The sequence below is a fragment of the Thalia democratica genome, chromosome 5 (genome assembly GCF_965202585.1).
Source record: "Thalia democratica chromosome 5, ktThaDemo2.hap1.1, whole genome shotgun sequence".
Taxonomy (NCBI): domain Eukaryota; kingdom Metazoa; phylum Chordata; class Thaliacea; order Salpida; family Salpidae; genus Thalia; species Thalia democratica.
The window spans coordinates 52669696-52692589 of NC_139169.1; the positions used below are offsets into that span (position 1 = coordinate 52669696).

Here is a 22894-nt window from a genome sequence, read left to right on the forward strand (position 1 = left end):
ATCTTTTTATTTAAAAAACTTATAAAGATTCATTCAAAATTTTGTTAGATTGTAAACTGTTATTACAAAATCAAACATACACAAATAAATTTCCTAAGCAAATCATACTTAAAGTTAATGAGATATTGTTTTGAAATATTGACATCAGTTGGTCATCATTAAACTTAACCATTTAATTAATCAAAAATTCCTTAATTAAAATATCAATAGCAGAAAAGAGTGCAAATATAAATAAATAGAAAAGAGTATTCTACTTGAAATATTCTACTAAAATGTAAATTTTAGCAGTTTTACTTCAAGCAGGTGTCAATCTTATTAAAAACTACTTAAGATTTATAAGAATAACTCATTACACATCTGGGAAAGACATCAATTTTTTACATGTCATTTTTTATTAAAATCGTTATGATAGGTAAGATCATTAAAGTTAGTTCAGCAAACAATTTTTTTTGGATAATTTGAGAAAGAATTAATTCAACTGACTTGAAACAGAACAAGGTACTATAACAAAAGAGTGTTTTTATTACTACAAAAGTTAAAAGCCATTTTTAAAAACGTTTTCGGGTTAAAGTCTTGAAGTTTATTTTGTGAAAGTAATTTATAAAAGGTTTTGTATAAATTTTGTTATGTTTACATTGGTTTGTAGGGTTTCATATAAATTTTGAAAATTCCTAGCGGGCCGGATAAATTTTGTCCGCGGGCCGGATCCGGCCCGCGGGCCGTACGTTGCCCACCCCTACTATAACCAATCAAAATTAGAGAGTTCAATCGGTTTTTTCTAATATGCAAATTAAAAAGGTAAATACAGACATTTTTATTAAAAACCTATTTTATCCTTTATTTTTGAGTAATTATTTAAAAAATTCTCAGAGTAATACAGTGCTTATTCACTTATCCGGAACTTAAACACTAAAATTTTGGTATAATACAAATATTTAAGTTTTTGTGGTTTAAGAAAATTTTAAGTTATTTTATAAATTCCACAATTTTGTTAATTATTATGAGTGATGAAACTACTAAAGATTACATTCTATCTTTTTTAAAAAATAGTTAAGTTATGAAAAATTTAGTTTATTTATTAGATTATTTTTTAGCGTATTATCAGTGTCAGCCAAAAGCTACGCCAAAAATAGTTTCACAACTTATTAAATTCTGTGAGTTTTCTGCTGAAAACGTGAAAAAAAATATAAATATAAAACAAACATCTATTCTTTCTTATTTTAGTAAAACCTCCAATAAAAACTAGTTTTTTATGAGTGACATGTTTCCGTCAAATTGACTTTAAGCTTAGTCAAAGATTTTCTTTTTTCAAGTCTGTTTTTTTTTCTTTGTTTAAAATGTTTTTTTTGAGGAAGATAAGTTTACATTGTTTTTTTGTTTTTAAACATAAATTTAGTTTATATTTTCTCTTAAATAAGAATTAATTTGTCTTTGATATTAATAGTTAGGGCAGGTGAAATTACAAATGATGATTTTTACTTGCTTGACCCTCAAAAAACGTATAATTTTGCAGAGTGTCAGTAAGTCTGTTTATTTTTTCTACCTTAGAAAAAAAAATTAGCTAACCTAAATTTTAGCTATTATTAATTGTCATTTAATTATATGTTACTCACAATTACTATGTATTTGTTTTTACCATAACACTTTTATTCTGCATTACATTATATGCAGCAGCTATATTATTATATTAGAAGATTGATTTTTTCTACTTATCCGGATTTTTAGTTATCCGAACATGTTTACAGAAAAATCTTGTCCAACGTTACCATATAGGTGAATAAGCACTGTAATAATAAATTTTGAACAACTTGTAGGAAACAATTTTAATTAAAAACAATAATAGTTTTTCTTGAAAATGTTTCATATAATAATATATATAATATTACATACATAGGGTGGCCACAGGCTTGGTAAATTTTCTCTAGGTTTTCAAAATTTTTTTCACAGGTTTATCAGAATTTCTTCCAGGTTGTGGAAGGTATGATTTATAGAACGTCTTAAATTGAAGATATTTTGCAACCTTACTCCTAATCAAGACACTAATGGCATATACTAATGGTCTTAATTATGAGCATGATACAAAGTGTGTTAATACATTTTTTTATCATAATATTTTAAATTTATTTTTTTTATAAATATAATATCTTCAATTTGTTTGTAAAATAAAACAAAAAATATGAAAAATTTAAGCAAAATGCTTTCAAATGAAGGAGTAAAATATTTTCAATGATATTTTCTTCGATCTTTTCTTTTTTTCTGAGTTTTAACATAAAAGTTTATTCACATTTTGATTTTTATATAATTTTTTAATCAAAAGTACGTTTCTTTAAACTAATTATTTTAAAATTTACGTAACTTTAGTTTTTTAATAGTATACTCATTTTCATCATTAATACTTAGCGGTTTATATTTATAAAACAAATAAAGAACTGATGAAATCATAAACAAGCAATTGTTTAATGTAATTTAAGTTATTTTTAGAGTAATATTGTTTATATTTATGCTTATATTATATTCAAAATACGCATTTTTTTTTTAAATCAAGTTGTTTAGGACTTTTTATTAACAACATGTTTGCTCTTTTAATGTTATCGCAAAATTTTTGTCCCTCCTTTCGTATAATGAAAAAAAAAATGCTCCTTAGCGCTACAAATTGTTTTTAATTTTGTTAAATATTTTTACATAACTTCCATTTATTTTGCTCAAAAACTTTTTTCAGATTTGTTTATAACAACTGATGATCTCCTATATGCCAATATAGTCGTGAAACACTGTTTTGTTAATAATAAACTGTAAAATAAATAAAAATCTCCTTAAAGCCATATAAGTCGAGAACTTTGAATTGTGTGATTTAAAACAAATTACAATGTTATGACTAAATTATACAAGTTTATAATAAGCAAGCTATTCAACAAAAAAGAAGAACAAAAGTAATTTCATATATTGTTATTATCTATATATTTGCGGCTACTTGTATGTTTAATTTTTTTTTCGATTATCATCGATTCTAACTACAAAGCTCACCTCGAGCACACCTCTTAAGAATCTTAAAATTATTACAAATGTCTGATTATTGACAAGGTATACATTCACCCAAGTGATCGAAAGTAGCACAACGTTTGTCTTTTCCTTTGTGATCGGCAACCCTTCTAAACATTTGACGCTATATCTCCTATGTAGGAGTCTATGTTAGGACTCTGGTCGTTAAACTATGTTGTTGTATTTAATTACTTTTTTCAATCATTACTATCCTAATACTTAAAAAGATTTATAAATACTTATTATTTCCATCATTACTGAATACTATCTTAAAAATACTTATTACTATTTAATGCTACTAACTAATATCGTAATAATTATTATGATTTATTTTACTTAATACTATCCTTATAAGTAATTATATTCACTAATTATATCTATCTGTTTTAAAAAAGTATTTCAGATCGTTTTTTATTTATTTGTACATGTAGATCAGCGCTTGAGAAGTAAAACTTATTTATAAGTTATATTAAATGAACACCTGTTTTGTTAATATTCAAACAATAAGAATATAAACTTTGTCTCTTTTATAACTAAGAAAGCAGTGATGCATGCACCAGTTCTCCATATTTTTCCAAGTTTCTTCTTATATGCTTGAAATAGTAAATTAGTCATCATATTAAAAGGTTCAAATGAACATTTAAATTAAAGGTAAGCCTTGAGTTTAGAAACCATACCTGTGAAAAATTAACTTAAATAAAATGAAGATAATACATAAATTATGTTGTATACTTAAGACGATATTTAGATAGTAGAACTTATAGTTATTATTCTTCAAAACAGACCCGTAATATCTAGTGTAAGTTTCAAATTTTTGGTGAAATGTACGTATAATTTTTTTCTCTCTTCATTTCGAACCAGCTTAAGATATTTAGGGTAGATTTGAATTTTTTTTTCGTGGGCCGCATCCCATTTAAAATGAAAACAATTTCGACAGACGCTTTTTTCGCAGGCTGCAGTTTGCCGAACCCTACATGTAACCTTCATTAAATCTCGTAAACTATAAAAGTCTTAGAATAAATGCAAAAATTGAACTAGATCTTATAAAAATGGTACAATTAAGTTGTGTCATTACTTAGAATTAATGGATAGGCAACAATTTTAGATTAACTTAAAAATAATTACTACCTTAAGATTCTCAAACTTTTTAAACAAATTCTAAGAATAATAGCTTAACAAAGTGTAAAAGTTTACTAAGGTGATTATGAGGAAAAGTTAGTGCTAAAATATTTTTTGATGAATGTTTATAAAATTTTAAGTAGTTTTTCGACTTGTATTAGCAGTTTTAGTTATTCATAAGTTTTTTAATAAATAGTCTGTATGACTGAGGTAGTGTGAATTTAGTAAAAAAGTACTGTGCTTATACTATAGAATCTGTTAAATAACAGTGTCGACGCCTTACAACGTCAAGGGGTCCAGAGAAACACAACTGCCTAAAACTTAGTAAATTTTGATTGGTAAAAGTTCTAAATGATCTTTTAACAATTAAGATAGTTTAAATTACTCAGAACCCCTATGACGCCATCACTCGTGTTACTTGTTAGGTAATATTGGTTTTAACTAAAATTTGATAATATTAAAGTTCTGTAACTCTAAAAACCAGTTTTTCAAACTTTAAAGTATGAACAACTACTATTTTTCAGTTTATATGTTGTTTAGAGCGAATAACTAAATAAAAAAGCAATAAAATCTTTGAATTTGTAAAAAGGGTTAGAGAATAGAGATTGAAAATATAAAAAAAGGTCGACATGTACTGCACCTGATTTAGTTAAGTACAAAAAACTACACAAGCTTAAACTATGGTTTAAATATCAAAAAAAGAAAACTTAAAACATAATTTTCACGACTACAAACAACTATAATTATTAGAGAAATATTATGCATAATAAAGACGTAAACTTAAGTTGTGTACAAAACAATTAAAAAACACAAGCTTCAAAAATAAAAACAAACAAACTTAGTTTTTTTTTTTGACTAATAAATAGAATTCGAATAATAACAAAAATATTACAGAAAATTAGTAGAGAAAGTTTAAGGAATTAATTTAAATTGATTAAACGTTAACAAAATAAAAATTATGATAATAAAACTTCTTCAAAAACGTAAGTTAGCCTGTAATTATAGTTTCACAAGGAACCGTGCATAATTTCATCTACCTTAAATCTTTCAGTCATATTTGAGAATTTCTTATGACATGCCCACTGCACTTGTAAAAGATGTTAGATTCTTGCGTTTTTTCTGTTTTTGTGACGTAATAATGCTCACAATGACGTGACCAGTAAAATGTTCTACTTTAATAAAAATTTCTAGATTTTTGTTATTATTTCAAACTAACTAAACTGAAAAACATAAAACTTAAGTTAAAGCTGTTAAAATTAGCAAAGTAAAAGACCTATATTTAAAAACTAATGGTTGATAAATAATGACGTTATTTATAAAAACCTTCAACTTATTTGTTAGTGAAAGAAAAGTCTTACATAAATTTAAAATAAAAACATATACTCACTAATAAGACCTCATGCCTAATTAATATATTTAATATAAAAAATAAAAAGCACCAAAATTATAAACAAACAAGATATTTAACAAAATAATATAATATTAATTTTTAATTGTTTTATCTACACTTAAGAAAAAAAAGGTGTACAAAACTGAAACTATAAATGTTACTTATAAAAATCTAACTAAATTGATTTTTATAACTAAATGGATCTAACTAACACTTAATAATTACATATCAGGCACTAAGGGGTTTAGTTAGTGAGTTTATTAATTGTAAGCACTTGTGAAGTTTCTTTCTACTAGAATTTAGAATTATAAAAATTTGCTAATCAAAAATAAAAAGTAGCTAAATAAGATAATAATAAAAAAACAATATTAAAACATTAAGTTTTATAATTACTAGTTAGTTTTAAGTTATACTATTTTCAGTATTATACATATAATATAAAATACACAAAATTGATGTTTAATAACAAAGAGAAATGGAATCTAAATTAGATTTTAGTTTCAATAAAAAATAACCATATGAATATTTTAGTAAAAATATTGATTACTTTTGTAAAAAAAACTTGTAAACAAAGTAATAAAATAAATAAGTTAACTTTGACTTTTTGCGACAAGTTTTATGAATTTAAGTACAACTCATTTTAAATAAAAGTTGTTTATTAAACACTAACTAATAAAGAACAGTTAATTCCAAACTATTAAAAGTAAAAATAAACAATGTATGCAAAAACTTAGATTTAAAAACTAGAAACTACAACTTGGCACATCTTTTCTAGCAAACATGCTTATTAGATTATACTGTGACATCAGGATTGCAGAAGTGGAGTGTTGATGTATTGACGTGACATCAGAACAAGCTGTTATAAGAAATGTGACGAGTGTGGACCAAATATGCAAAATAATTCAAAATAAAAAAACTTTTGTTATTCTCATTTAGTTCTTAATTTTTAATAGTACTTTAATTTTTTTTAATAAATCGAAAAGTTAAGAAGGGCATAGGGTGTTCAACTTTTTTTTATACAAAAAATAACATTGGCTTTTATATGAAAGCTTAAAATATAAACTACAAGGCAGTTTAAAGGAATTTAAAAATTTCAACTAGATTTTGAGATATAGACGTTTTTCTAAAAAGTTTCCAATAAAAATGTATGGACCGCAATTTGTTAATTATCAATTTTCTCAAAAACTTAAAAATTCACTTAAAAGCTATCTTCTCCTTGATCTTTAAAGTTAGAGACTTCAAATTTTTAGGAAACGTTTCTTTTTAAGTTTAAAAGATCTTGAATGTTCCGAATTTTAGAAGAGATAAAACTTTAAATTAAAAAAACAAAAAAAAGTGTTGATTTTTTAAAATATTTTTTTATTTTCAAAATTAAAAAAAGTTCTGCAATCCATCGATTTGAATAATAGCTATGGACTTACTGTGAAAACTTGAAGAGTATTGGTTTAAAAATGAAGAATAAGATAGATTTTTATTAAAATAGTTCGCATTTTTGGTTTACGTCTTCTATAAAGAACTCATGAGGTCACCGACTCTGATCGCTTATACCTTAAAAGTTACTTTGAATTTCATTAAGCGGTTAGAAAATTCTGATAGCTTAGACAAAACTCTTCAAAATAAGACCAAGTTGTAAAAATTCCTATGCCCTTAAAGAACTTAGAAATTTAGTTATTTTTCAAACATAAGAACTTAACTAAAAACCATTTTTAAAACATCTTTTTTTCTTTCATTTCTATGAAAAAACTGTTATAATAAATTATAATCTACATCTTTCATATTATGTAATAAGAATTTGCACAATACTCAATTTATTGGATAGAAACACATTACTCTTTGTTTACTAATAACACAGTTCTACGGAGTTCTGAAAAATATAAGAATATCAAATGATAGAAGAATACAATTTATAAGTATGGGTAGGTAAATTAATAACTAACAGTTGCTACAATAAATATCAATTATACTCACTTTCTACTTACAAATACAGAATATATTAAAAATATTCAACTATAGATTTATAATTATTGTACAACATTTCACAAAACTATATTTGAATATCATTATTTAGTGTTTGTAAATTAACACTATGAATAATGATTATATATTGGGACTAACATTAGTTATTATATTAGTTACTCATACATATAGTCTAAATATGTTTAATTTTTTTTATAACACATTTATCATCTATTCTTTTAAGTATTTTCTTCACTACTCCGTAGAACTGTGTTGTTAGGTAATAATGTAAGGTTGTCATAAAAGAGTCGATTTAACCAATAATATTTTTAAGGATTATTCTAATTGGAATAATTTATGTATATAATAAAATATTCAAATTTTTATTTAAGTTTGTTTTGCAGTAATTTTTAAAAAAAAATAAAATAATAACACACAAAAAGTTATAAAGCAATTGTAGAATTTACTTTTCAAAAACAGAACATGCGATTAACATAAAAAACATATATAGTTAACAACAACTGTACTATTTAATGTTATGCAAATGTTAAAAAAAAATTAAAACTTTAATCTTAGATATACATTAGCATTAATATAGACTATAAAAATCAAACCAGCACTAAAAATGATTTTTTTTTCAAATCTTAAAGTATAAATTATATGTGTAGTACATAAATTTAAAAGGATAAACTATAGTTAGTTATAAAACGTACTTAAAGATAAATTTAATTTTATCAACTTTTACACTAGTAAATGTCAAGTCATTATCTAATATTTATTCAATTTGAAAGTTATAAATTAAATAACAAAACATAATGATATAAAAAATTGGTATAGAAACAAACTTTATAGAAAATAAGTGCAACACTTTTATATACAAAGCTTAATGCATAATAAAAAAAAATAACTCAAAAAAACAAAATACAGATGTAAAACGTTGAAACTATAACGAAACCTTACGTACACATTTAAAACAAAACTAAATACTAACAAAAATGTTTGAGCTTCATGCAACTACAATAAAGTATTATAAAATATTTTTTTGGCAAACACCATGCAATGTTTTGCTTTAAAAAATTTTAAACATAGATAAACTTTTCTAAACTAAATTTTTACACATAAAATATATAGAAGTATAAAGGTTAGCACACTACGTATTAAGTTATATCTAGTAACAAAACTAATATTGCAAAAAAAAAAAAACTTAAATAGGTTGAAAAAACGATTAGATGATTTATTTTTATCGTATTATTTATCATAAAAATAAACAGTTTATCTGAAATAAACGTTATATAGATAAATAAAATTAACTGGTTATGTAAGCAAATACCTTTTTGGGCTAACGACGTTTAGCTGCTCATAAAATATAATCAGATTTATATATTCTGCAACGGTACGTAGTTCATCTTAAAAAGTATATATTTAAAGTATAACTGTTCAAAAATATAGGTTAAATCGTTTGCTAATAAAAATCTTTCCCATTAACAATCCAGTTGAAGTGTGTTGATTCGTTAACGCACAGAAATATATGTTGGTACAATAAAGGAAGATTACTGTACATTTTGTTTTATTTATATTTAAAGTAGTGATAAGTCTTAAAACATATTTGAAACAACACGCAAACCTCATTATTTTGACTATACTATAAAAGTTAAATCATCTTGGCAGGGTAGCCACAGGTCGAGCTGAAAAAATCTCCTGACTTTTCTAAATCAAATTCTTAATTAAAACCGATTGAAAAATACATAACCATAGAATTGAAATATTTTACTTTAATCCAAAAATTCAGTTAGACCATGAAAAAATGATGAATTGCAAAAGCAAAACTATTTAGAAAATAACATCAGCTAAATTCAGTTTTTAGTGATGATAAACTTTCTTATTAAGAGCATGTTTATATCAAATTTTCTATTTTTTTTTAAACCCCCATTGCATTTTTTTTGTAATATTTATTTTGTTTTTTCTTACTATTCCTGACTTTGTTACAACGATGTCTTAGAATTGGCGGGATCGAGGAGCAAAAATCATACGCTAAGAGTAATTAAAAAATATACATTTAGTCAACTGCTAGAACAAGTAACAAAAAAAAAAGTCAATAGTAAGTTACTGTTCATAAAAAATACAATTACACAGTGAACCCAGTTCAGGATATTTGGAAACTTAGTTGTTCTACCAATATTTCTACTAACAATTAATACTTAACGTTTTGACTACAGTTTCATTCAAACTGAAAATGAAAATAAAATTTTTGATCAAGAACACGGTTTAATAATGTTGTAGTGACATGCATTTCCTTAAAGTGAACTACTAAATATGCTGTAACTAAAGTAAAAGACTTGTATCAAAAATATACTCCATAAAAATATTTATGAATGTTGTCATCGATAGTAATAAATATAGTTTTTATAAATATGCAAGTAAATCAAGGCTTCCAAAACCTGAGCTCACTATGAAGCATGCATTTAAACTTACTTTAATACTATATAACACAGTTGGAAAAATATAGTGCACTTATAAACTGATATTCGAAATAAAGAAAATTTAAATTTAGTGATTAATGATAATCATGCATTTAGTTTTCACCCAAAACGAAATTTAGTTATTTGTGATTTTGACAGCAGTAAAAAGTACCTCATTACTCGATTCGGATTCATCATCAGATTCTAAAATTCTACTGGTTCCGTTCTCGCCTAACAATGATGCATACGATACGCTGTTCCCTCTGTTATAATATTTGTAAGCTGCTCTTTATACTAAAATGAAAAAACTCAAAATAAATACTTTCGTATGTTAGCTTTAAAGAATACATACAAATTAAAATTTGTTTTAGGTACCTAAAAAATTTACTAATTAATTTAATATCAAAAACAGTAGTAGTATAAAATATGTTTGTTTCTCAAATTTTCCTAGTATTTCAACAATTTTTTTTGTCACTTTGGTTGTGATCTTGTACCATGTAAAAATGTAAAAACAAATACACATAGCTTACAATTGTATAACAAAGTCAAGAATTAAAACAGTTTATTGTAAAATCAAAAAATATTTTTTTTATTAACAAACTGTTCTGTATGAAAATTTACATTTAAATTGTTTTCAAACCAAATTTTTAACTGGATCTTATTTTAACTTATAAGTTTGTCTTGAAAACTTTAATAAGAACAATTTAGCAGCATAACAAAATTGAAAAAACTTTGTCGAAAATAAGGAACTAAATCTTTTTAACAAATAAACAGTAATATGATACACAAATAGACACGATAATTAAATTTTCACTAAATTAATTAAAAAACATGATGCAATGTTTTAAAATAAATATCTACAAAAAAATATGTTGTTATCAATAATAGTATTATTTTGAAAACTGATTAACATAAATTTCGCAATTTTGTTTAGATTTTGTAATTTTTTAAGTGAAATATGCTATAAAACACTCTGGTAATTATAAAATACAATTATTATTAATAAATGTTCAAAAAAGTTTTAAATTTTATAATTTTTTAGAAATTTCATCAACTAATGACACAATTCCCTGACTTTTGTATAACTTTTCTTTACATTATTTTGTTAATGATTTTATTTTTTGTTTATGTTAATGATTAATATAAAGACTTTTCTTCTAAGGATGTTGTTGAAAACATCGAATATCCATCAATTTTATCAAAAATATAATTCAAAAGCTTCAATTAAAATTTTCTGAATAATCAACAAAACACTTGACAACAAATAAAAAAATGTTAAAGTACACTTATAGATTTTTTCAAAAATTTAACATTTTATTGATGTAAAAGTTTCTTTAGTTCCTTAATACCTTTTTTAGGTTATAAAAGTATTTTTATTCTATTTTAGCTTGTAAGGCAACTCCTTTTAAAAAAATTATAGTCATATGTTGGAAACACATGTACACTTATACTTTTACCTTCGGACTTTAATATTAACTTTTAATGCTAAAAATTTCTTTGAAATAGTAAAACTTTGAAAAAAAAATTACACCATTAGGATTTTAACCAGTGTCCTTTTAATTTTTATGTATGTTGAGGCCTTTTTAGACAAATTACTAAAACTCAAAGCTAGATTTTTTGAAAAAATGATGAATTTAATGTTCTTTAAAAATATTCCTGTAAAAAAGTCTTTAAAGTATATTGTAGGAAAGATATTGTTTAAAATGTTAAAAAACATGCTTAAGTCAGGGAATTGTGTCAGAAGTTGATAAAATTTTTATCTCTACTGGATATTATTTTGATGCACATCACTTGATGGCATGAAATTATTATGAAATTCGATCAAGAAATTCTGTAAAACTTTAGTATAGTAGTTAGATTTTTACTATTTACTTGGGACCTTAAACTCTTATATTTGGCTGTATTACTTAAAGTGTTTTTATTTTTTGGACTTTGGGCCTTTTTCTAAGACTAGTGACGTTTCTAATACAATGCAATTTAGCTGTACATTTTAATGTAAATTACTGTTGTAACTTTTCTTATAGATATGCAGCTTCGTAGCATTTTTGAACATACTACGTCCCTGGTACACGGTGCCTCATAAATTTCGAAAATTTTTAATTAAACTGTTTTTTTTATTTAAACTTTTCTAATTGTAAGAATTTAAAATTATATAGATTACAGGGGCGTAGCGTGGGGAGGGACACTGGCGCATGCGTGCCACCTAAAAAAAGAAAACAAGTAAAAAAAAAAAGAATGTGATATCTTTATCCTTTATTGTTTATTTTTTTCTGATTAATTTACCTTTTTTCAACTATGTTTCTCTAGTATTCAAAAAGTTAAACGAAATTTTGAATACCAATTAGTGACACGTTAGGAAAATTGCCTAGTATACTGATTCGGTGCGCAAACGAAAGTGCTCACCGATGTTGATGAAAAACTCCTAAAGGAAAAATTTTATAACTTCATAAGAATTTAGACTCAAAAAGCACGCAATTAATGTAGTACACCGCTGTAGTATAACCTTATGGCAGATTTTTCAATAAAAAGTTTACAAAAATACGTCACGCCTAAAGGAGAATTAAACAACTTTACAAGTTATTTTTTTATGCTACAATAAATGTTAAGACTACTGCTAGTTTTTATTTTCGTAAACATACAAGAAAAAGCGTGTCGGCCTATGAGAAATAAGCTTTGTTTGTGATTTTTATTTTAAACAAATACAATCAGATGAATTAAATTTAAAAATTATACTTTTAACTATTTTACAAAGTTGTAATAAACTGTAATAACAGTTATAAAGTTGGTCATTTTTAACTTCTGTTTAACTTTATTTAAGTTATTTCCAATGAGGTGTTATTATCATTGTTGTATTATATATTAAAGAGAATGATATTTTTTTTGTGAATAAAACAGATACTTTCGTTTTATTGAGTATATTCATTTTTAAAGATATGAAGTTTACTGTAAGTAGTAAAAACAATTTTCATTTAGTAAGTTAAATTTGTGCAAGTATAAGTAATTCTAATTAAATTTATACTTTTTTTTAGTTGTTTAATTTTGTGGTATATAAGTATTTTTTTAAACAGTTACTTCGAACTTATTTTACTTAATGAATTTATTTCAATTATATTACTTATTAAAAAATATTTTTATACCTAATTACAAAAGTTTTAATTTAAGGGATTTTTTGAGAAAAAAAATTTGCGCACCCCCTGACCAAAATACCACGCTACGCCACTGATAGATTATTGTATTTTGGTTATTTTGTAATCTTGTTTTTTTTTTTTGCATGGAAATTGGTCTGATAAATACAAGGTCAAAGGTATTTACAAAAAAAAAAGAAGCTTTTTAAGGAACAAACAAATAACATAACATATAAAATATAATACAAACCTAGATTGTTGATGAGATTCAATATTCTGTTCTTCGTTCATTCCATGCAATCCTTCGACACCATTCTTGGCAAATTTAGGTAGATCCTTCAAACTAAAATTAATGTCTTTAAAAGCGTGCAACAAAAATATACCAGTGACAATTGTGCCGAAACCTGTTGTAATAAGAAAAGAAAAATTTAACTCTTAAAGTAAATAGAATTTTGTTTTTTTTATCTTCTTACGGTTAATAAAAAAAAAATTTACAGGTAAAAGATAACAAACAGTAAGTCAACTCTTTTTTATATCATATCAAGAACAGGATAAAGATAACTAATATATACACTTTTGCAAAATCTTACACCATTTTTAAAACACAATACTTCTTAAATAATTAGTTACTCTTTTTTTTTTCTTTTGTACAGTAATAGCAGTGACTAGTTGTAAGCATATCTGTATATCCACAATCATTAGTTTTAAAAATGAAAACAATTTGCTTTTTTAACTACAAGCTTATAGATTTAAGCAGTCATTTTAGACAACTTACATTATAAAGTAAAAACAACTACAAAAATAAATTACCGATGGTTTGAAAATCTACCAGTTTATTGCAACATTTTGTTCAAATTAATTTCGGACAACAGTCCTTCATCAGTGAACTACAAAACTAGTAGAACTAAACACATTCATGCAACAAAGTAAATAAAAGTTAAAAAATATATTATGACGTAGTAGTTCAAAACTGTGTATAAAACCAAATTTTTAAAAGCTAAACGCTTTTCTACATTGTAATGATATTTTTGTATGTAAAAGTAAATTAAAATGAAATGCGTATAAAAACAAACACTTTACCAATATAAACTTTAAATTAAAACCTATCTTAGTAAAGAAATGTTTGATGTAATTTATTGTTAATAAATAATTACTGCTATCGGCGAAATATAAAAAAATTAAACTTTTACCAAACAATACTTTAAGTAATTACAAAAAATTATATTAATAAGAAACTGTATCTTACAAACTTCTTATTTTAAAGAAATATATTATCGATGAATAAAAATAAATATTTTGAAACAAAACCTAAACCTAAGTAAGATAATAATACAAAAATTAAATAAAGAATTAAATTAACTTGTTTCAGCAGCAAATTATTTTTTCTAATATATTGTTTTTAAAATAAACATATTATCAAATAAACAAACGGTTAAAAACTATTCTGAAACAAAAATTATTCTTATTGAAACTATCCTATTAAAAACCGACTATTGTAAAATTATTGATTTTATAAGTTTGCTATTATCTATAAAAAGGTTGTATTGTTTTATCTATGTTTATACTTGCTTGTAATAAATTAACCCATTTACTCTTTAAATAATCTAAGTTCGTATGGTCGATTAGATTATTTAGAGAGTAAATGGGTTAATTTATTACAAGCAAGTATAAACATAAACAAAACAATACTGCCTTTTTAAAGAAAATAGCAAACTTATGAAATCAATAATTTTACAATAGACGGTTTTTAATAGGATAGTTTCAATAAGAATAATTTTTGTTTCAGAATAGTTTTTAACCGTTTGTTTATTTGACAATATGTTTACATTAAAAACAATATACTAGAAAAAATAATTTGCTGCTGAAACAAGTTAATTTAATTCTTTATTTAATTTTTGTATTATTATCTTAATTAGGTTTAGGTTTTGTTTCAAAATAGTTATTTTTATTCATCGATAATACTATTTTAATGATAAGAAGTTTGTAAGATACAGTTTCTTTTTACAATATAGGTTTTTGTAATTTTGAAGAATTTTGTAGTTTTGAAACGATGTAAGCAAAGCGAACTCTACAGCCTTGAATCAATATTGATTGAGGAAGAGCGACCTAATTTAAATACGCAAGTAGCATTAAATGGAAAAACAAAATTATTAACAATCTATTTATAAACATAGCTTTACTTTAGTTTTACTTGCTAAATCTCTAAATTTTGTATTTATTTGAATTTATTCATACGTCATAATTTAGAGTTAGTATCTTTCGCAAGTTATTAAATAAACCACAAAATGTTATCATATTTTCAATTTTAAGAAAGCTGTAAAATTACAAGCGCAAATATTGTATTACACAAAACTACAATACTTCAATAAATATCTGATGTTCATTCAAGTATTAAGCTTATTCTCCTCAAATTCTATTTATATAGTAAAAAAAAGTCAGCAGCTATTTGATAAAAACTACTGCCAATAAGAAAATTTTCAAAACAAAAATTTAGTTTTTTTAATCTATTCCAATTGTAAAGTAATTTGTTAACATTGTAAAATAATCGAAAACTTTGTATTGGATTACTTCTAGTACTAAAATGTGTATAAAGTATGTTGCTTTAAAATTATAATATGTTTAAAAAAACCTTGTTGTTTATTAAACTGTACGGTTGTTAGAAAAAAAAAATATATAAATACTTTTATATGTTTACTTTACTTAATTTAGACTTAATAATTACAAATATTATATAGTTTTATAACAGTCGGATTTAACATTAAGTATTTTACCTATTAGATCTGTAGAAATTATTTTTATTTTAATGAGCACATGTATACACCTACTTTAGATTCTATTCTTTCATTTCAGTATTTATTTTTTACAGAACCCAGTTGAAGCGTGTTAATCTGTTAACACACAGAAACATATGTTGGTACAATAAAGGAAGATTGCTGTATAATTTGTTTTTATTATATTGCAGTGAACTTGTTTCACTACGATCTTTTGTTAAGAAACATTTAAATTTATATTTTGAATAGTTATATATACAAAAAGTAAATACCCTAAAACATCATAACAGTTATCATTTGAAAAGAGTCTAACAAGTTTTAATTCTAAGTACAAAAATAGCACTTTATAACAATTAAATTTCAAAATTTTAAAGATTTTAATGTAATCAATCTGTTTTAGAAAAAATAAATTCAAACATTGAATAAAACAAAGTTAAAGATAACGGAAGTAACTAATTAAAAACTATACATTTTTACAAATAATCATTTCTAACTTAACAAAACGTTATTTTCATTTTATAATTGGTACATAGCTAGTTAACTTAAAATACAATATATAATCTTTATTGAACTATCTTTAAAAATTCAAAAAGGTTTATAATAGCAATAAAAACTATAGCTATTAGTATCTAAGTAGCTTTATGGATACGACGTTTTATTTGACATATATTTAAATTTTATAACGATAAAAAAGTATATATTTTAGATAGACACATTACAATTTTATCTAATAACAGTTTTATCCTTAATTTTAATATGTTTAGTATTACAACTTTGTGCTGACTGTAAAACGTACTGAATAGTTTAAGTATGCATACAGTTGAAAATAATTATAAAAAGTTAAACAAATTTTATTAAAAAGTATGTTAATATTTCTGATATACTTTTATTTTAACGAAATGCATTTAAATAAGTTAGATTATGATTTTCTTAAGTCTAAGTATGAAAATTACGGTTTTAAATCAATGATAGCAACAATAAATAAAGCCAAAATAATTCTAAACAAATTTAAACTTTCAAAAAAATATGTTTGAAATTCAAAATCTCTGAAAACTTAAAAGATCATAGTTTTTTTACTCTGTTTTCTTCTACTTTCAATCTAAGATTTTTTTATTTTAGTTTCATTTTTCAATAATATTAAGATATAAAAAATAACAAATACAAATCAACATAATTAACAAAAACATATTTTTCTCTGTGTTAAATAAGTCATAATTCTACGGAGTATTGTAAAAAATTAAATAATTCAAAGAAAAAATAGAAGATAAAGCAGATGAATATGTATACTTACAAAAATATAAAATTTTAGAACCAATATATGTTATTTATGTGTCGTATATAAAAATTACTTAAAAACAACCTTTCAGGTTTTTTTGTTGAAAACGATAACAGAAAACTATTAACAATAATTCACTTTTTACATATGTTGATAGTTCATTTAATTTTAAAATATTGTGAAGTTGGTGAAAAACTTCATAAGAAAATTATAGAAAAATCACAATTTTTATATTGTTTATTTTTTTAATACACTAAAAGTCTACCTATGTTTTTATTTTACAGCAAGAGACTTTAAACTCTTAGGAAATATTCCTTTAACAGTTTTAAAACATATTTGCGTTTAAGTTTTCTCTTATTTAAAAATTTAAGGTCAAAACTTTTAGACAAATTCCAAAATTAAAATAAAAACTTCTTAAAGCAACGTTTTCTCAAATTAAAAAAATATATTTCATGCAATCAAAATAATTTTTAAATCATATAGCGCAACAAAGCTTTATAGCTGCTTATTTGAAGTTCAAAACTTGTTCTCGTCAATTGTGAATCATTTCACAAAAATATGTCGAAACATTAAAAATTTTAACTAGGTATTAATCATGATTAGATATTGAAATGGTTAGATCTAATAGATATTATTTTAATAAGCCATTTATAATACTTTTGAATTTACATAATTTTAATTGTATTCTATAGAGCTTTAAAAAGTACTTAATTTGTAAATATCTACTTGGTTCAAATGCACTCAATTGAAAAGTTAAAATAAAGAATTCTAAAATAAAACACTTGTTTTAGTATATATAAAAACACTCTGTACTAGGACTGTTGATTTTTTTTTTGTTTTTAAGTTAATTTTTAGCTAAAATAGTTTTGCTAAATTTAAAAATTTTCAAATACTTAAATACCATTTATCGTAACACCTATATAACATCATAATCGTAAAAACTAGTTAAAATTAAATTCAGATAAGTATTTAGTAGTCTTAAATACATTAATTAATTTGCAAACTTGATGGAAGTAAAATAAAAAACAATGTTATATTTTTATAAGAAGAGATGATAGCCTTTTTTAAAGATCGGGCCATTTACTGAAGAAAACTTTTTTCGGGTTCCAGTTATTTAAAATTAAGTTTTATAGAGCAAATTAACTATGACAGGGCTGCCAAGCGAAATTTTGTAAATTTAGCCTGACTTTTTACGATTTTGACCAATTTAGCCTGACTTTCACCTTCCTCTTAGGTACGCGTTTTAAATACGCACTTCCAGTTGAATACGCATTCCGAGTACGCATATTTTGATAAGTACGTATTTAAGTACACATATTTTGACAAGTACGCATTTTAGTACGAACTTCTTATTTAGTAAACATTTTCAAACCAAAATAAAAAATTTCTGTCAGGTTTTTTATTAATTTGGCTAGTAATTATTAGCTACAAACTTTCTATTGAGTAGCTGATGTGTTCAGAATGTGTACTTCAGCGAAAGATAACTGCAATAATAAGTTATTAAAATTTAAAAAAAAAACAACATAAACTTAGTTATAAAAAATTCTGAACTGGACTAGGTATACATTTATCTCACTGCTTACTTCTTTTCAAATAATCTCAAAGTGTCACAAATGTGAAGTAAACTACTGGCAAAGAAATTTTAATTAAACACTCAAACTAAATCATAATTAATTCTGCAAAAAAAAATGGTTATAAAATTTAATTTACAATTAACTTAATTATAAAGATCTTAATAACTTACTTAAACAAAAAAAATTGATTCTAAAGCTTTTCAAAATAAACTTTTGTGTATATATTAAAGTTTCACTATGGAAGTGTCTTCGCCACAGATTATCGATACTAAAAAGATTACATACAACAAATAATTGCTTAAATAGGGTATAGTTCAACATGCTTCTAGGAAAATTTTGCAATTTTAGTCTGACTACAGAGTTGCCACTTTTTTTTTTAAAAAAAATTCAGGTTTTCTAAACTTCGTCCAGGTTCTTAAAAGTACGCATTTTTGGATCTATTTATAGTTTAAAGTTAATTTTAAGGTAAGAAACTGTGTTAAATAGTATACAAACATTGAAAAGATACTGTAAAGCAACTTTAAATGTGTTTTTTAATGAAAAGATTTTTTGATGATGCCTATATTTTTTTATTTATATGATAGACTTTTTGAGTCAAAAATAAATTTTACTACTGAACATGTGAAAATTGTTAAAATTCCAGGCTTTTCCAGATTTTTTTAGTTATTTTCGTTCAAAATTCCAGATATTTTCAACATTTCTCAAACTCCAGGTTTCAAGGTAAAGTGGCAACCCTAAGACTATATAAGGGATTTTTTTATTTAGTTTTACCAGTTGAAGGCTTTGGAATTTAATGATTTTGTAAGAAAATTTCTATGAAAACTTTGCAATTTTAGTCTGACTTTAAAGGATTTTCTGTTAATTTTTTACCATTTTTAGGTTTTAAATGAGTTTTATAAACTAGAACTGACAATTCTGAAATCCTACCATTCTGACCTAAAAAACTGACTTTTTACCATTTTACCTAAAAAAGACTTTTGGTCATTTTTATCCCGAAAAAAAAACTTAGCCTGACCCGTGGCAAGCCTGTTATGAACATAAACAGAAAATAGGCTGCAGTTTACTTAAACAATAAAAGCAAAAAAAGAGCAAATATATAACTTTTGTTATAAAAAATCTTAAACTTTTTTCAACAGCATTAGTTGTTTTTTAGATAATTTGGCCGGCGGACCACAGTTTGTCGACCCCTTATTTATAGCATAAGTAACAAAAACAATGCTGTAGTTTTTATCAGAATGAAAATGTATTTATATAATACACAAAAATTAAATTTAGGCATGCACATAGTATTGTAATATGTAAAATAACCTATACTTTTAAACTATAATACTAAAACTTTAACAAACACTGTATTGCTTATCTATATAATAATTTTTATAAAATTTGTTTTGAAATCAGTTGGTGTTATAAACAGTTTTATATTAAGAAAAAAATTTAATTTATTTCAAAAAGTCCTTTTTACAACAGAAGCAAACTGATAATTTTATAATAAATTAATTGTCTTTATAAAACTACACTTCTTAAAAACTAACCGGACAACATTCCAATTACTGACTCTCCAGTCATTTCGCTCCACTCTTTGAACAATATTGCAGAACATGTCAATACAGCTGTTGTGAACAGAACATAATACACTGGAGTAACCATGGAAGTGTTAAACAAATCTAAGGCTTTGTTCAAGTAGTTAATCTGGAGAAATATTAGGTTTTTCAGTGTATAGAAAACTTAAAAGTAATGTTATCAAACTATTAAAAATTAAGTATAAAATTAGTATAATATTACTTACTAATTAATATAAAAAGTTAAATGTCAACAAAAGCTACTAAGCTTTTATTTTTACTTGCTTGCTGAGGACAGTTTAAAAGTATTTACAGCAAAGTACTGAGTTAAGATAAAAGCTTTGTAGATTATTTGACATAAAACTTTTTATATTACTTAGTAAGTTTTATAACATTAATTTTATAGTGTATTTTTGGTAGTTTGTTTATACTACTTTGAATTTTAAACCGTTCTTAAAGATTTTTTGTCTTTATTTTTTACTAAATGTTAAAAAGTTATACTTCAAAAAAAATTACAAAACTTTTATCTTAACTCATATTTTTGCTTGTATACTTTCAATTATGCTCAGCTAGCAAGTATATAATAAGTAGTTTACTTGCTAGCTGAGCACAGTTGAAAGTATTCAAGAAAAAATATGAGTTAAAATAAAAGCTTAGTAAATTTTTTCGACATCCAACTTTTTAATATTTACAGGATTGCCAAATCATTTTGACAACTTTTTTTAAAGTTTTTAAAATACATGTTTTTGGGTCTATTTTTGTTTTAAAATTAAGTTTAAGGTGTCAAATAGTATACTGTGTCAAATAGTATAAAGCAGGGTTTCCAAAGTGGGCCAAGTGGCCCCCTTGGGGGCCATGAGGACATAACTTGAAACCTATATTATATTCTGGAGTTGATGATAAAAGCAAAAAAATGTCTTATCTGTTTTCAATGGTAGTTATAAAACTTAAACTAGATATTCTGGAGTTGATGATGAAGAAGGTCTTAGATGTTGTTAAGTAATCTTGTTGGGGGGCATAGCTTTTTTTATTTCTATTTAAGGGTTTCTTTTGAAAAAGAGTTTGGGAAACCCTGGTATAAAGGCATTGAAAAGGTATCTTAAAGCTTCCTTAAATATGTTTTTAAATAAAAAATACTTTCGATGATGACAAAAAATTTTTATCTATACAATAGATATTTTGTATCAAATCGAAATTTTACTACTTAACATGTAAAAATTGTTTAATATCACAGGGTTTTCAGTGATTTTTGTTCAAATCCAGTTTTTTTTTTCAAAATTTCTCAAACTCCAGGTTTTTTAGCCTAAATTGTCAAATTCCAAGTTTTTTGGCAACCCTGTACTTAAAAAAAAAAAAAAACAAAATATATAAAAAACAGTTGGCATACCATGAAGATTTGATAAATTAAAATACTTAAATTGTTATAATATTATAACTCTCAAAAAAACATTGGAAAGAAAAAGCCTAGTTAGATTAGAATTGGCAGCTTTTGATATTTTGACAAAGAAAGACTTGGTAAAAAACGATTAAATTTTTTTTAAATTCCTCATCAAAAAATATAATATAAAAAACTAGACTTAAATTACAGATTATTGTTAAATTTATATTTAGTTTTGTATCTAATTACTTGTTAAACATATCCAAACTAAAATGGTATTACATTTATTTATAAGTACGTATTTTTAAGCAGAATTGAAAACTTTTTTTAATAAACAAAAGATCTCTTGCTGAGTGATTTTGTTTAAAGAATTGACACTGTTTTTTTGAATGGTCTATTAACCAATTCTTTATTTGTAAAAACTAGAACAGTATAAGTTTAAAACTATTTCTAAGTTCAAGTTGGAATTTTTTTATTAATTTATTTTTTAAATAACCTTATGTTATAATTCAGCTAATATCTTATCAACAGAAATATCATTTATAGTTATCAAATTTATACAAATTCTACTACTTTAATGTTTTAAACTTTTTGTTTTAATCTTTGGAAGTTATTACGAGTTTAATACCAAATCATTACCGTGTTAAAATTTTACAAACACATCACATTTAATTAAAAAAACGCTTTGAAATTTGTTATAATTTTTTTTTAAAGGAGTTGAGCTAAATAATGAATCCATGGACTACCTAATCTTGTTAAGTGTCTTTTAAAATTCACATAAATTTATTGTGATATTTTTATTGAAACATAAGTTTATCATGAACCCATACAAACTTAAACAACTTACTCTATCCGTTTACAACTTTCAGTCCTTTAACAAAAACAGATATTTTAAAACAAATGCAACGTAAATTTTGTAGAATAAAGCACTTATTACTTTAGCTCTTTAATAAAACCTTGTATTGAATTTCTTTATAACCTTACAGTTTAAGTATAACTACTTATTGATACCTACAACGGACTTTTAAAAAATCTAATAAGTATACATAACATATAAAAAATACTTTCCATATTACACTTTTAAATATTAAAATCTTTAGTTCAACTATATATTGTCAAAATAATAAACATTATTTAAAACCCTAGCACTATTTTATTTTGTAATAAAACAGTTTGATTTATTTAAATATTTATATTGGTAAATTTTTGTTCCAATTAAAAATACTTAAACTGTTTTGTATGTAAAAA

The 22894-nt window shown here is 23.9% G+C and overlaps 1 protein-coding gene across 6 annotated transcripts in view; it reads right to left on the reverse strand.

Annotated features, from left to right (window-relative positions):
• Positions 1-4683: 4683 nt before the first annotated feature.
• The window catches only part of LOC145835925 (magnesium transporter NIPA2-like), a 45501-nt gene continuing 27290 nt past the window's right edge, over positions 4684-22894 (reverse strand). For 5 of the 6 annotated variants that reach the window (XM_082943686.1, XM_082943684.1, XM_082943688.1 and 2 more), the window contains 4 exons: positions 20242-20398; positions 13339-13492; positions 10136-10226; positions 4684-5277 (listed from right to left, as the gene is read on the reverse strand). In XM_082943686.1, the coding sequence (XP_082799812.1) occupies positions 5227-5277; positions 10136-10226; positions 13339-13492; positions 20242-20398 (453 nt within the window). In that variant the 3' untranslated portion in view covers positions 4684-5226. Of the gene's footprint in view, positions 5278-6148; positions 6405-10135; positions 10227-13338; positions 13493-20241; positions 20399-22894 lie in introns of those variants that run through there. The other variant, XM_082943685.1, reaches the window with a different exon arrangement.